The 16,374-nt window shown below is 44.2% G+C and overlaps 1 protein-coding gene across 2 annotated transcripts in view; it reads right to left on the reverse strand.

Moving 5' to 3' along the window:
• Positions 1–15,097, reverse strand: part of tmem260 (transmembrane protein 260) — a 35,356-nt gene extending 20,259 nt beyond the window's left edge. Inside the window, exons 1-9 of one of the 2 annotated variants that reach the window (XM_080208965.1) lie at positions 14,917–15,097; positions 14,279–14,310; positions 10,400–10,551; positions 8,269–8,446; positions 4,309–4,422; positions 3,623–3,802; positions 2,882–2,922; positions 2,205–2,291; positions 588–702 (exon numbers count right to left, since the gene is read on the reverse strand). In XM_080208965.1, the coding sequence (XP_080065091.1) occupies positions 588–702; positions 2,205–2,291; positions 2,882–2,922; positions 3,623–3,802; positions 4,309–4,422; positions 8,269–8,446; positions 10,400–10,551; positions 14,279–14,310; positions 14,917–15,025 (1,008 nt within the window). In that variant the 5' untranslated portion in view covers positions 15,026–15,097. The remainder of the gene's footprint in view (positions 1–587; positions 703–2,204; positions 2,292–2,881; positions 2,923–3,622; positions 3,803–4,308; positions 4,423–8,268; positions 8,447–10,399; positions 10,552–14,278; positions 14,311–14,916) is intronic. The other variant, XM_080208964.1, reaches the window with a different exon arrangement.
• Between the last annotated feature and the right edge of the window lie 1,277 nt (positions 15,098–16,374).

The following is a 16,374-nucleotide window of genomic DNA, read 5'->3' on the forward strand; positions in this document are numbered from 1 at the left end:
TAAGGAACATATCTCCACCGTACTGTGGTTAATCCTGAGTTACAATAGTACTTCAACCACGTGTGCAAGACATGGGAACCCAGTACAAACTAGCAATAGCAGAAATCTCTTCACAGAGAAGATACCTCCAACCTGATTAGGGGAGTACAAACAATTATTTAAGAAGCAGTTGGACGCAGTAAAGGGAGTATCATCGGGTTTTAAGGAGGGATGGTGGCCTTCCTCATCTGTACAAATCTTTGTAATCACCTCAAGGCAATTTCAGCACATATCAGTGCCATAAAGGAAAACCCACATTGGCGTCACAGTTACATTCCCTTAGTTTGGGCTAGAATCTACACATTTTGATTGACAGACTGACTGATCTACAGCACAGCCGTCTTCCCACAAACGTATCTGTTACACTCTCCAGTTCATTGGATCATTTTTTTGGGTCATCGCTGCATATGTTCTAAGGGTGAAGCCAAAGTGCAAAAATTCAATGCTTTAATTTACTGGAGATATCTGCTCATTGGATTGAATTGCTCATTGAAAGAATAAAAACTGATAATCATCAAATCAGAACAATTAATTCATGGGACACTCACCACTCCAATAAAGAGGGGTTTGCCGAGATCTAGGTTTGCTCTCCAGGAAAAGAACATGGAGTAGGAGCAGAGCATCACAATGAAGAGCCACAAGACCGAACGCTGGGAGGAGTTGCTGCAAATATACATTACACAGAACCATCAACATAACCCCCCTTTTAATAGCAACAGCCAGAAACCTACCGACAACTACATTTTTAGGTGACATTTCCCAAAGCAGGTAGGAAAAAGGGGCAAGATTGCTGAGATCCTATGGGACAAGGGATTAAATGCACTCTTGCCATTTCCCATGTGTACAGTACTGCTGTTCTTCAGACATCACTACCAAACACCCCTCAACTTTCCGCATTGTGAAGGGGCCGTTCCCTCAGTGAGGTGTTCACTCCCCACACATTCAAGCACAGAAGATGCAACACCTGCCCTTTTACCTCTTCCATTCCCACTGTTTTAGGTTCCAAATACTCCTTCAACAATTTAGTTGCACTTCTTTTAATTAGATATACTGTATTCGCTGCTCACAATATGATCTCCTATACACTGGGGAGGCCAAATGCAACTTGGAATACTATTGTTCAGTCCATAAAAATAACCCAGAGCTTACCGTCACCTTTCATTTTAATTCTCTGACATCTGTCTTCTACAGTGCTTCAACAAAACTTAATAGAAGCTTGAGAAAGAGTACCCAATCTTTCAATTCAGCACTTTGCAGCTTTCTGGATTCAACAGAAGTATCTCATAACCTCTGCTGCCATTTTTTCCAGACAGCAACATCTGGTAATGATTCTGCTATTACTATTTACACTTTCTCTAGTTCCATCTTCTCATTATCATCTATCTTTCCCTAAACCACCATTCCTTTTATAAATTAACCACTGCTGCAATCTATAGAAGAGACCTTCTTTCCCTCCTTTATTTATTTTAAAACCCGTATTATCGCTTATATTTCCCAATTCTGACAAAAGGTCATCAATCTGAAAACCTTAATCCCGTTCCTCCCTGAGAGAGACTTGGAGTAGTTCCAGCATTTTATGTTTATTTCAGATTTCCAGTATTTTGCTTTTTATCTTTACCTTATTTTTAGTTGTTCAGTGCAACCCAATGTATGAGTTGCATAGGAAACCTTATATAGAGAGCCAACTGACAGGCCAGGAGGCTTGGAGTGACAGGCTCTGGGATCCACAAGCACCTCTGTGTATGCCCCTTGCAGCAGTGTAAACATGCACCATGTTGCATTAATCACTGGTGCTCTGTGAGAATTCAGGGCCTGCACAACAGTTGTTTGTAGGGCTGGGAAGAGGTAATGCATGTTTCAATAGACTCTGCCCCTCCCCACCAGCCACATTGCTGGAATCTTCATTAAAAGAGCCAGAAAGCCAGGTGGAATTGGGGAACAAATAGGAGGGCCTGAAAATGCAGAAAAAGAACACCAACTGATTTCCATTCTATCCCACCACAAAATGGAAGTGGTAAAAAATTAAGCTGCAACTATCATCCACCCATTAGAGTGGATCACATTTGTTGCAAGGGGATTTGGAGGGAGAGAGAATGCATTTGCGGCATGGGGGCTGGGCAAGAGAGAGTTTATTACCTGCATGTGCTGGAAGCTCTAGTTTATACCTTTTAAAACCCTGCAGCGGGATGGCTGCAAGTGCCAGAGTTGCCCCAATTGTTGACAGTTCAGTCTTTATTTGTGCCATCTGAAAACTGTGGAGAATAAAAAGGCAAAGCAATCAGCTCCACAAATGATTAACTCATTGAGATTCCTTCCCCTCCTCTCCAGTTAATATGCTCAGTAAATCAACACTGAATCTGCTCCCTAAATTCAGACAGCTCCTTCAATGTAAATACACTATCTGGCAATCATTAGCAGAATGCACTCCGTACGGCCTCTGCCAGAACACAAGCCACCTGCTATTAGTATAGAATTTATCTTTGGCTTTGAATTTAAAAGGTCAACACACCACTCGGTGGTGTTACCCTATCTAATCCCTTCCTCCCAGTGTATTCTGTTTAAAAAAAAGGGGAGTTTTTGACTGTATGTTTGGAATTATTTTAAATGCACTATTATTTTGTAGACCTATTCGAGTCCAGCATGGTACTGGTTACTCTTGCTGGAGTGATTTTTTTCACTTTCATGTTATTATTGTTATAAAGAATCTGAATAAGTTAAACTATTTTTAACCTGAACAGTGCGATACAATGAGGCCTGTGCATGGAGACTGGGGACACAAACACAGCAAATCATATAACAGCTTCTATTTGGAGGGTACTGGGTAGTATTGGCTGTCACTCACCTCCATACCTGCAGCAGCCCTGAACCAGACTCTGACTTGGCCTAGGAAAAAAACAGATCAGGAAACATCTTCAACTTGTCTGAACATAAAAAACATTAAAAACTATTCTGCTCGGAGAATCTCTGGAAACAGTGAGTCCACTGATTAACTATCGTGACAGCCTGTTGAATTGTGTGTGGGTGGCATTACCCTGGTAATGGGCAATGGCACAAGATGTCAGGAGGGTTGAAATTTCAAAAAACAGAAAAATTTAGCAGATTTGACATCACCTAAGGAGAGCAAAACATAGCAAATGTTTCGAGTCCAATGTGACTCTTCAGAGCTTTCCAGCAATGCTCTTATTTCACATCTCCAGCATCCACAATGTTTTGCATTTGTACCAGCAAGGCTGAGATGTTTTTGAGAAAAGGCAAAGGTAATTAGGTGGTGGTTTGGAATATTAAAGCTGGGGGAACTCAGTGAACAAGTGAGTGAACAAGCGAGAACGTAGAAGGCAGTTGTCGGGTAAACATTGTTGTACTTTGAGGAAAAATGAATCAGAGCTGAAGGTGGTGTGGGAAGTCTGTCAGATACAGGGATAAGGAAGAATGTGTGAAATGGGATATCTGGAGATTGGGAGAACAGATGAAAATTTATAGCACTCCTGAACAAACATCTGCTTTGCTGAATATCTCCAAGTTCCAATACTCAATAGCCCATTTCTTTAAGCAGTGTGAAAAGTGATAAGGTGTAAGACTTTACCAGATTGAACGTGCCGTACTCCTCCCGCAGCAGGTGTGTGATGAAGCCTCTTAAGGTGGTCTGGTCTCCCCAGCTCCATCGTGCTTGGTTGAGGTAGGATGAGATGGGCAGATAGATATAAGGCAAGAGGCCAGCTCCGAAACAAAGGCCTAACCTCAGCATGACCCTTATGGACAATTCCTGGACATTTAGGGCACAACAAAGCAGAATGGTACAAGTGATTCTGCAGCTGAGTTAGCACTGAGGTAGAACACAGGTCATACATGGGTGAGAGATGCCTACATAGTCTGGAGAGGGAGACAGAAATTAAAGTGCAAGGAAAAGAGTGGAGAAAAAAAATACAGAAAATGGGAGAAGTTAGAGAGGAGAAATTACACAAAGAGTGAGAGAGACGACAGGGGGGTAGAAGAGTGTGTAGGAGAAGGTTAGAGGGAAAGAGAGCAGAGGTTAAAGAGTAGCGGAAAAGGAGAGAGATGCCAAAACAAAGGGAGATGGAGGGAAAAGAAAATGTGAAGGAAAGGAATAGAAGAGAAAATTGTATGTAGGGAACATGAGAGGAAAAAGTATGAAAATGGGGAGAAAGAGACAGAAGGAAAGTCAGACAAAAGTAGCAATCACAGAGATAGACAATGAGAATAAGCAACAAATGATGAACATTAGAAACTAAAACATGGGTAATATTTTACCTTCAGTCTGTGTAATCTCAGCAGCACCCAGGGCACAATGTACATCACGTAGAGAATAATGGTGTGCTGGTTACAGAGACTCAGGCCACAGCAGAATGCACCCAGCAGAGAAAGCTACAAATAAAAACAACATTTTGTTAGAGTTCAGCGACTTCAACATGAGCTAAGTAGTTTGTCCAACGTATAGCCAGGGGTGCAGATGCGGCCTGTGAATACTGTCTAGGCAACCTCTGATTACCATTGACCGCGTCAATCAAGTGAGTTTCAATGGAAGATTAATCTTGGAGTTGCTCTTCCAATCATGGGTCAGTTCTCTTCCACTTCTGCTTCTGATAGACAGACTAGTGAGTCCATCAGCAGTAAATGAAGGAGTGAAAAAGTGTTGATTGGAGGAACAGCAAACACACCAGTGAACGTGCTATGAGTTGCTGGGACAAAAGTGATGCAACCTTGTAGATGGTGGGCAGGATTCCTAGCCTCTGGCCTGCTCTTTTAGCCACAGTATGTATATGGCGAGTCCAATTCAGTTTCTGATCAATGGTAACACCAGTACATTGACAGTGGGGGAATTCAGCAATGGTAAAGACAGTGAATATCATGGGGCGATGGTCAAATTCATTTTTTGGAAGTGCTCATTGCCTCGCACTAGTGTGGCGCTAATGTTACTTGTCACTTGTCAGTTCAAGTCTGGATATTATCCAGGTATTGCTGCATTTGGACATGGACTGCTTCTGTATCTGAGTTGTCATGAATGGTACAGAACATTGTCCAGTCATTAGCAAACATCCCCACTGCTGATCCCATGATGGAACGAAGGTCATTGATAAAGCAGCTGAAACTAGTTAAGCTTAGGAACTCCTGCAGTGATGTCCTGGAACTGAACAGATTAATCTCCAACAACCACAACCATCCTTCTTTGTGCCAGGTATGACTCCAACCAGCAAAATGTTTGTACCCCAATTCCTATCGACTTCAGTTTTGCTAGGGCTCTTTGATACCACACTTAGGTAAACGCTGCTTTGAAATCAAGGGCAGTCACAGTCACCTCAGGATAGTTCCCTTCATTTTCTTCAACATCATCCAAAACCCATACACTTATCATTTTGGTGTTTTCTGGCCTTCATCAGCCCCTGATCAAGTAATGTCAATTATAAAATCCTCATCCTTGCTTTCAAATCCCTCCACAACCTCACTCCTCCCTATCACCGTAATCTGCTCTCGTCCACAACCTTTCAAAGTGCCTTTGCTCAACTAATTCTGGTCTTCTGTTCAACCCATTATTTTATTTGCTCCACCACTGGTGGCCACACTCTCACTTTAAAGTTTATTTATTAGTGTCACAAGTAGGCTTACATTGACACTGCAACAACGTTACTTTGAAAATCCCTTAGTCACCACACTCTAGTGCCTGTTTGGGTACAGTGAGGGAGAAAATAGCATAGCTAATGCATATAACTAATACATCATTCAGACCATGAGAGGAATCTGGAGCACCTGGAGAAAACCCATGCGGACACGAGGAGAATGTGCAAACTCCACATAGACAGTGACCCAAGCCAGGAATCGAACCCGAGTCCCTGGTGCTGTGAGACAGCAGTGCTAACCACTGTGCCACCGTGCTAGCCCAAGTTCTGGAATTCCCTCCCTGTGCCTCTCCACTACACTTTCCTTTTTTTTAAGAAGACAGCCTTTCCCTTTTTAACAATCCTTTCATCATTGGACCAATATCTCCTCATGTGGAATGTTCTATTATGCTCCTGTGAAGTGCCTTGAGATGTTTTATTATTACAATCCCCTTTTTCAAATGTTACGTTTTGCAATGTCAGCAGTCATGGCTCTCCAACTTTCATTGCCTTCATCTGTTTTCTGCATCTCAAACTGTGTGTATATTTTTTGTCTCCCTCTTGCTCTTGACCCCTGAATTTGTCCAGTCACTACCAGATGTTCTAGTTTCTCCCTCCCAAGTGCACGGTTAAAGCTACTTTAGTCATTCAACTTGTTGTTCATTATTTCTGTTTGTTGCTGTCTTTGGCATTAGAGGGTGGGGTAGGGGCGTGGTGGTGTGTGTGGGTGGGTGGTGCTGGTAGGGAGTTACCAACAAGTTTCAGTTGAAATGGTGGAGGAATTTGAGGTGCCAAAAAAAAATACAGCTACAGTGACTGATCAGACTCTTTGGATCTGGATTAATTAATACATATATACCTCACACACACACACCAGGACATGTCAGCGGAGTTGTCTTCACTACCTCCAGTTCAACTGATACATTACTTTTATCTATTACAAGATAGCCCACAGAAAACAACTCATTGCATAGCAGTGAAGATCGTTGCAGCACAAGACTTTCAAATGAATGAATCCTTCCAAATTATCCTTCCAAAGGATTCTATGATTTTAAATCTCTGCAAGCAACATTTGCCACGAAGGGGAATCTGCAGGATTCACTTGTATCTGGGATGTGAAAAACAGTGTTTGCAACAGGTAACATCATATTCATATGGGAAAGACGCATCAAGTTGACAGCATTCACTAGATGATTGTTTCTTTGAAGATAAAGAAGCATAGTACCAGCGTGGACATTACTGCTCCCCTAGGCAAAACTATGGACATCTTCAGAAAGACTTCCACTGAACTAATGATGGTTCCTGCCAAAGAGAGGTTTGGAGAGCTGGCTTTGGGTGACATGCCAAGTCTATGGGTGTGGAGTTCAGGGTTACCAGCCAGGTCCACAGATGCCCAAAGGGTGCCATCCTCAAAGTAAATTGTTGGCTGGTAACTTTCAGTGTAAAGTGCTTCCACAAGTTTGTATTATGCGTTCTTTTAATCCTTGTATTTAAACCAAGGAACATAATTCATGCCCAGCTTATGTTGGGGGGGCAATTGCTGATACCTGGCAGATCAGCATGCTATACTCCTCTGGATTGGAGTTCTGCAACCAACAGGACAGTGAGATGAGCAAATCCCAGACAGCTAATGAGGAAATTCACTGCTGTGGACCAACAGTCACTGGAAACTGTCCAAATCAATGCGAGACTTGTGTGCAATGGGTTTGCAATCTGTCTTCTGTCGATCAATAGATCTGCAGTCCACCTCCCTCCAGTAACCAATAGGTTTGCTATCTATCACCTGTTGTTTTAATGTTGAGATTTGTCAGGTTTGTTTGATCAATCTCAAGATAATTCATTTTGAGCAATGATATATGGAATGAGGACCAGATTATGATATTTTTGTATTCTTAAAATTGTCAAGAGAAGTGACATTGTTCTATTGTGCTAATCTTCTTTTGTGACAGCAGGCTTCTGCATTAAACCACTCGATTTGAGTTAAGTGCATGATCTAACTGATGAGATCATGCATAATTAGGACCGATAACTGTAGTATCTCACCAGTGTAAATAAAAGTTAGGGGAATACTTAGTCACATTTGCTTTAGTGAATCATTGGATACGCCATCATTGCAAAGTCCACTACTACCAGTATTGCATAATGCAGCCCATTTCTGGACTACAACCAATCCCTCATGTACTGAGGGGCTTCATAGAAAATGATGCTTCAGTGTTTGGGATGTGAAGTCAAGTCTGGAATGGGATCACAATCATTACAGTGCAGAAAGAGACCATTCGGCCCATCATGTCTACTCTCAGTCTTTGAATGAGCAATTCACTTAATGTCACTATCCTGTCTTCTGTCCATAATCCTTAAACATCCCTCCTCTTCAAACAGTCCAAATTTCCTTTTGATTGTCTTGATTGAATGTGCCTACACAATACTGTCAGGCACTGCATTCCAGGCCTTAACTATTTGCTGTGTCAAAAAGCTTTTCCTTCATTCGCATTTACTTCTTTTGATTACTTCCAAGTCTTTGCCCTCACATTCATAATCCTTTCAGCAGTGGGAAGTCTTTGCCCATCCTCAACTGACAGTCTGCTGTTGCTGGGGGAAGGATACACTCAGATTTTACCTTTGACCTTTCCTGTGCTGTTGGCGCTATGCTGAATCGAACCATCAGGACCATGAGGAGACTCACAAAGAAATTGTTCAAGGTGAAAACCTCAGCTGCAACAGACCACTGCCATGCTAGCCGGGAGAAAGCAAAGAGCCCAGCGGCAAGAATCCCTCCAGAGTAAGAGTTTGACAACCTGAAACACAGGAATGGGGCATCAGACATAGACGCGTAGAGGCATAGAAACATGGGTCAGCCACTCAGCCCATCTAACCCGTCCCAACATTTTAATAAAAAATGGCTGATTGGTATTGCAACTCTATTCATCCCTTCTTTGCTACATTTCCTATAACTCTACCTTAACAAAATTCAATTACAGCAAAAGAAAATTAACTAGGTATCGCTAACACCCATCAATCACCCAGCAGTCAGAGAGTTGAAACAACACAATTTCATAAATCAAACACAACCACCCCACTCTGCCCCATCCCCACACTAGCGATAACTGCCCATCCCCTGTCCACCGCCCAAACTCCCTGACAACATGGATAATGGTCCAGTTTGATTAATGTTGTTTGACCAAGAAAAAGCAATCTTTATTGGTTGGCTGTTGAGGTAATGGAGTGGGGAGATGGGGGAAAGAGTGTTGAAAGAGAACGGGCAGGGAACACTCAGTGCCTGACAACACCCGAAGTAACAGTTAGGCTTTCAAGAATACTTTTTGAAAAGACATAGAAAAATGGAGCTCTGTCCTCATTCAATTTATACACTCTTAGAATGCGTTCCCTTATGTGACTCACTAAACACAGTCTGATTTTCTCACCTTCCCTTGAAGGGACATCATTGCAGGATATAATCCCAAAATGAGATACCCTCAGAATTTGTCTAAGTATCCAGTGTTCACTGGATAATGAATCCAGAACAGAAATTCTGGCTGAATGTCTAGCTAAATTCAAAAGGGGACCAAAGGCTAATGTTTACCCAGGCCCAGCAAGACAACAGGCCATAGTATATTTAGTGATGGGTAGTGATTCTGAATGAAATGACAAATCATAGGATCCTTACAGTGCAGGAGGTGATCTTTTGACCATTCAGGCTGCACTATCCAATCCCATTCAGGCCCTATCCCTGTAACCCCATGTATTTACGCTGCTAGTCCCCCTGACACTAAGGGGCAATTTAGCATGGCCAATCAACCTAACCCACACATCTTTGGAGTGTGGGAGGAAACCAGAGCACCCAGAGGAAACCCACAGACACAGGGTGAAGGTGCAAATTCCACACAAACAGAGACCGGAGGAACTATTTTCCAGTCCCCTAATCCTAACCCTGAATCCAAGGAGTATTGAAAGATTACAGTCAGTACCTCCACAAATTCCAAAAACAAACAATTTGGAGACAAAGATCAGGCCACTTGCATGTGCAGGGACATGTTACGCATCTGCGAAAAAATCTAAATAAGAGATTGCAAGACAAACAGCACCCTAGTAAGAGACACACAGGACTCAAATGCAGGAGCATCTAGGACAAACAGTCACACTGTCTGGATTACTGCAATCAGTTCTGGAAACCCCATTCCAAGAACAAATTATTGGCCTTGGAGGGATTGCAACAGCTACTTGTATTTTACGGCAGATTTAACATAGCAGATCATCCAAAGCACCTCAAACAAAACCACGCAAAGGATAAAAGGGTTAAATCATGACACATATATAAACTCAGTTTATATTTGCTTAAATATGGGAGGTTAAGTCTCGAACATAATGATTAAAAGGAGTTTAATGGGTTGGGAAGAATTATTTTCTCTGTTCTGGACTCCACCAACAAGGGAGCATAATCTTCAAACTCGAGCTGGACTACTCAGGGCTGATACCAAGAAACATTTCTTCATACAAAGAGAGAGCAGAACTCTTTCCCCAAAAAAGCCACTGAAGATGGAATCAACTAAAAGTTTAAAATTGAGATTGACAGGTTTTGTTAGGTAAGGGTAATGGAACCAAGGCAGGCACACGTAATTAAGATACAGATGAGCTATGATTTAATGGAATAATGGAACAGGTGAGAAGGGCTGAATGGCCTACAGTTGTCAAATATTGTGCCTCTGCAAGGAGTGTCTGCACAGAGAGTAGTATCCTACTCTTGGACTCACCTGAAAACTGTTTCAAAGAGCAGGGAGGCTGTGGTTACCCCCAGTAATGCATTCAATACATTGACTCTGAAAACTGGAGAGCCCAATGGAAAAATGGTCATTGCCAGCCTAGCCAGAAGAGTGAACAATGGGTACCCAGGAGGATGTGCCACCTGAAAAACAGGGAAACAAGAGGCCTTGAAGTTACCCACAACCTCCATAATGCAATAGACCACACATTCCCAACTACCCCTCATTTACAGAAACCAGCACACCAGACAGTACTCACTCTTTAAAAAAAACTTATCTGGTGAATTACTGAATGCACTGGCAGACAGAATAGTACCACCACAGCCTCTCTCCATCTCAGGCCCTCTAACCTTACCTTGGCCTCTCCCCAGTCCCCCAGCTACTAGCTCCTGTCATTCTGTACTTTCTTTTCTTTACCACAACTCTGCCATGAGAGCCATCTAATGCTCCCTCAACTTCCCAAGTCCTCACTTAAAATTCTAAAGACTCACCCATTTCACACAACAGCCAATTCTCTACGTGGCTCTTTTGATCAGGCACCAACTATTTCCTTCCATCAAACAAGTCACCTCAACCTTTTCAACTCTGTACCCATCTCTTCCAAAGCCATCTGTTGAAAGCTCTTGGTTTTCTGGTGCTCCTTCTATACTTGAATGCCTTTATCATTTACCCACCACCACCACCATGACCACCCTACACCTGGGCCACAGCTTAATCCATTCCGCTCCTAGTCACCACTCAGTCTGTGTCAGGGACCTGATGAGGTATACCCCAGGACATTGTGGGAGGCTAGGGAGGAAATTGTTGGTCCTCCAGCTGAGATATTTATCGATGATTCAGTCACGGGCGAGGTGCCTGAAGATGGGAGATTGGCAAGTGTTGTGCCTTTGTTTAAAGAGGGCTGCAGGGAAAAACCTGGGAATTACAGGTCAGTGAGCCTCACATCTGCGGTGGGTAAATTGATGGAAGGTATTTTGAGAGACAGGATCTATAGGCATTTAGAGATGCAAGGACTGATTAGGGATAGTCAACATGGCTTTGTGAGTGGAAAATCATGTCTCACAAATTTGATTGAGTTTTTTGAAGGGACGACCAAGAAAGTAGATGAGGGCAGTGCAGTCGCAAGGCCTTTGACAAGGTACCGCATGGTAGGTTTTGCATAAAGTTAAATCTCATGGGATCCAAGGTGAGGTATCTAAATGGATACCTCACCCTTGACAGAAGCCAGAGGGTGGGTGTAGAGAGTTGTTTTTCAAACTGGAAGCCTATGACCAGCGGTGTGCCTCAGGGATCAGTACTGGGCCCACTATTATTTGCTATTAATATTAATGATGTGGATGAGACTATAGGGGGCATGGTTAGTTAGTTTGCAGATAACATAAGAACATAACATAAGAAATAGGAGCAGGAGTAGGCCATCTGGCCCTTCGAGCCTGCCCCGCCATTCAATAAGATCATGGCTGATCTGTCGTGGCTCAGTTCCACTTTCCGGCCCTCTCCCCATAACCCTTAATCCCCTCTCTTATCAAAAACCCATCAACCCGCTTCTTGAAAATATTTAGCGAGGCAGCCTCCACCACTTCAACGGGTAGAGAATTCCAGAGATTCACCACCCTTTGAGTGAAGAAGTTCCTCCTCAACTCCGTTCTAAAACACCCCCCCTTTATCTTGAGGCTGTGCCCCCTAGTCCTAGTGTCTTTTTTGAGCGGAAAGAGTCTCTCCACCTCTATCCTATCCATCCCATTCATCATCTTATACGTCTCAATGAGATCTCCCCTCATTCTTCTAAACTCCAACAAGTACAAGCCTAGTTTATTCAGCCTCTCCTCATAGCTCAACCCCCTCAACTCCGGTATCAGCCTAGTAAACCTCCTCTGCACTCCCTCCAAGGCCAAAATATCTTTGCGCAGGTGCGGCGCCCAAAACTGCACACAGTACTCCAGCTGCGGCCTCACCAATGCCCTATACAGCTGCAGCAAGACCTCCCTACTTTTATATTCAATCCCCTTCGCTATGAAGGCCAGCATCCCATTCGCCTTCCTGACCACCTGCTGCACCTGCAAGCTGGGTTTTTGCGACTCATGTACAAGGACCCCGAGGTCCCTCTGCACCGTCGCCTGCTGCAGTTTTTCGCCCCGTAAGTAATAGTCCTTCCTACCATTCTTCCTACCAAAGTGGACCACCTCACACTTGCCAACATTAAATTCCATTTGCCATTTCCTGGCCCATTCGCCCAGCCTATCTAGATCCTTCTGCAGACTCTCCACACCCTCCGCACAATTTGCCGTTCCCCCAATCTTGGTGTCATCCGCAAATTTCGACACCCTACACTCGGTTCCCTCCTCCAGATCATCTATATAAATGGTAAAAAGCTGAGGCCCCAGCACCGACCCCTGGGGCACTCCACTAGTCACCATCCGCCAATCCGAATAGCACCCATTGACCCCCACTCTCTGCCTCCTATTTGACAACCAATCCTCTATCCACGCTAACACCCTACCCCCAACTCCAAGTCCCCTGACCTTCTGCAATAACCTCTTATGAGGTACTTTGTCAAACGCCTTCTGAAAATCCAGAAAGACCACATCCACCGGCTCTCCTCTATCGACCGCCCTAGACACATCCTCATAGAACTCCAGTAAATGACACCAAGATTGGTGTCATGGTGGACAGTGAGAAAGGTTATCTCCAATTGCAGCAGGATCTTGATCAGTTGGGTCAGTGGGCTGATGAAAGGCAGATGGAGTTTAATTTAGACAAATGCAAGGTAATGCATTTTGGTAGACTGAACCAGGGCAGGACTTACTCAGTTAATGGTAGGGTGTTGAGCAGAGATACAGAACAAAGAGATCTAGGGGTACATGTTCATAGCTCCTTGAAAGTGGAGTCACAGGTAGACAGAGTGGTGAAGAAGGCATTCAGCATGCCTGGTTTCATTGGTCAGAACACTGAGTACAAGAGTTGGGACATCTTGTTGAAGTTGCACGAGACATTGATAAGGCTACGCTTGGAATTGTGCAATTCTGGTCACCCTATTATAGAAAGAATATTATTAAACTATAAAGAGTGCAGAAAAGATTTACTAGGATGCTGCCAGGACTTGATGGATTGAGTTATAAGGAGAGGCTGAATAGACTGGGACTTTTTTCTCTGGAGCATAGGAGGCTGAGGGGTGACCTTATAGAGGTCTATAAAATAATGAGGGGCATAGACAAGGTAGATAGTCAACATCTTCTCCCAAAGATAGGGGAGTCTAAAACTAGAGAGCATAGGTTTAAGGTAAGAGGGGAGAGATACAAAAGTGTCCAGAGGGGCAATTTTTTTCACACAGAGGGTGGTGAGTGTCTGGAACAAGCTGCCAGAGGTAGTAGTAGAGGTGGGTACAATTTTATCTTTTAAAAAGCATTTAGACAGTTACATGGGTACAATGGGTATAGAGGGATGTGGGCCAAATGCAGGCAATTGGGATTAGATTAGTGGTTTTCTAAAAAAAAGGGCAGCATGGACAAGTTGGGTCAAAGGGCCTGTTTCCATGCTGTAAACCTCTATGACAGTGCTACTGGGCTGCCTCTTAGTAGTTTTAAATTACATTCAAACACTGAAAATGCATCACCTATAATGGGATCCTCTCTTCCTCCTGGAATCTGTCATACTTCACATTTTTGGACATTCCACATTTCCAATTCCTCTCCCTTGCTACTTTCTCAGATTGAACCAGTTAGTAAAATCTTGCTAGTGTATTCAAACATGATCCTATCGCTCTCTCATGCCCCCTGACTCGGTATCCTGATCCCCACTGGGGCACATCAGGAACGGTCCCCAGCTCTTCACCGTCTCTCATCAACACAAAAGCTACAGCCATTCACTCACCCCCAGTTCGCAGGCAGCAGTCACAAGCTCCCCTGTGGAAACAACAACATTGCAGTGACTGGTAGAACAAACAGCATTGCACCCCTTACTCCGAACCACACACCCCCAATCTTAAACCTCACCCCACACACTTTGCTCTCCCCCCAACTAAACCTCAACCCACCCCACGCCTTCCCCATATCCCTCTACCTCCCTCCCCTGATGGCCCCTACACCCTTTTCTTCCCCCTCTCTTTTTGACTCTGCCCAACCTACCCCACAACCTTCCCAACCAGCATCATGGCACAGTGGTTAGCACTGCTGCCTTACAGCTCCAGGGACCCAGGTTCGATTCCCAGCTTAGGTCACTGTGTGTGCGCAGTTTGCGCAGTGTCCCCGTGTCTGCATGGGTATCTTCCTGGTGCTCCAGTTTCCTTCCACACGCCAAAGATGTGCGGGTTAGGTGCATTGGCCATGGTAAATTGACCCTTAGTGTCAAGGGTTAACAGGATAAATACGTGGGGTTATAGGAATAGGGCCTGGATGGGATTGTGGTCAGTGCAGACTCGGTGGGCTGAATGGCCTCCTTCGGCACTGTAGGGATTGTATTCTATGACACGCCCCGCCCAAACCCAACCACACCCCCCGGCCGGCACTGACCCGAGTCCCCCCCGGGCACCGAGCGATACAGAGTCCGTAGGTAGACAGCGGAGAGGCCGCTGAGGAGCAGGAGGGGCCCCGGGCCACCGCCGTTTCCAGGGAAACCCATAGGAAACACAGAACCCGCTCAGCTCCCGGCAACACAGTATTGTGGGCACTGCTGGGCCGACACATTAAACTTAAAGGGGAGGGCAGGGTTCGGGCTTAAAGGGGAAGGCAGGGCCCGGGCTTAAAGGGGAAGGCATTAAAGGGCCCTCAGCATTTCCGACGGTCTGCTGTCAACGCAAAATGGCCGCCTGAGCATGCGCGCCAGCCAGCGCTGACAACACCCTGAACTTTTTAAATTTGAAGCCCAAGCACGAAGTGAAAACAGCAAAGAAACAGTGTAAGAGAACGAAGTGACAAACACCTCAACCCAAAGACTCTTCTCAGAACCACTAACACTACCCTGTCCTGATGCTGGCAGCAGATTTGATGTAGAGTATGTTTGAGATTTACAATTAACACACATTGCTTGGTTTTCTTATACAATCCATATTAGCATGCAGACTGATATAAAATACAGAAAATGCTGGAAAAACTCAGTAGGCCTGGCAGCATCTCTGTTAGACCTGCTGAGTTTTACCAGCACCTTCTGTTATTTCAGATTCTCAGCATCCACAGTACTTTTATTTTACCATACAGACTGGATGTGTGTTAGATCATGATTCGAAAGGAGGTAAAATGATAGCATAAGTAGGAACCCATTCACTTTTGTGGGAGATGCTATCATGATAAATCAAAAATGGTTAACATCAGTTGTTAGAGAGTGAAGTTTTTCGAAGCACTAGACTCATAGAATCCTTACAGTGCAGAAGGAGGCCATTCAGCGCATAGAATCTGCACTGACCACAATCCCACACATCTCTATCGCTGTAGACCCACATATTTACCCTGCTAGTCCCCCGACACTGAGGGGCAATTTACCATGGTCAATCAACCTAACATGCACATTTTTGGATTGCACATGCAAAGTGTTGACAGCAAATGCAGCTTTCCAACTACAGTTCTCAGCTGTCCATATACCATGTTAACAATGTTCAATTGAATTAGAACAATAAAGGTAGCATTACAGACTAAATTACAGTGCAAACTTCTTTCCCGTCCATTGATTCCCACTCATAGGTGCCACTGTCAGAGAAGGTCTTGATTGTCCTGGCAAGCACAGCACACTCCTTCTCTGTGGTCACCCAGACACAGAAAGATTGTGAATAGAGACAGGCAGCCAATGACTCTTTTAGGCCGGCCTCAGTCAGACATTGTGGGCCTAGAGATGACCACTTCGCCCAGGCTCAGAATCAGATCCATGAGATGGTCTTCCAAGTTGACCGTGCTCCCAAAATATTCATGAGTTGCAAATCAGTAGTTTGGTTGTGAATTGAAGCCAGAGATTGAGGGGCAGTCTCCTTAAATGCAGGT

The sequence above is a fragment of the Carcharhinus amblyrhynchos genome, chromosome 21 (assembly GCF_965287045.1).
Source record: "Carcharhinus amblyrhynchos chromosome 21, sCarAmb.v2.hapA, whole genome shotgun sequence".
NCBI classification, from domain to species: Eukaryota; Metazoa; Chordata; class Chondrichthyes; order Carcharhiniformes; family Carcharhinidae; genus Carcharhinus; species Carcharhinus amblyrhynchos.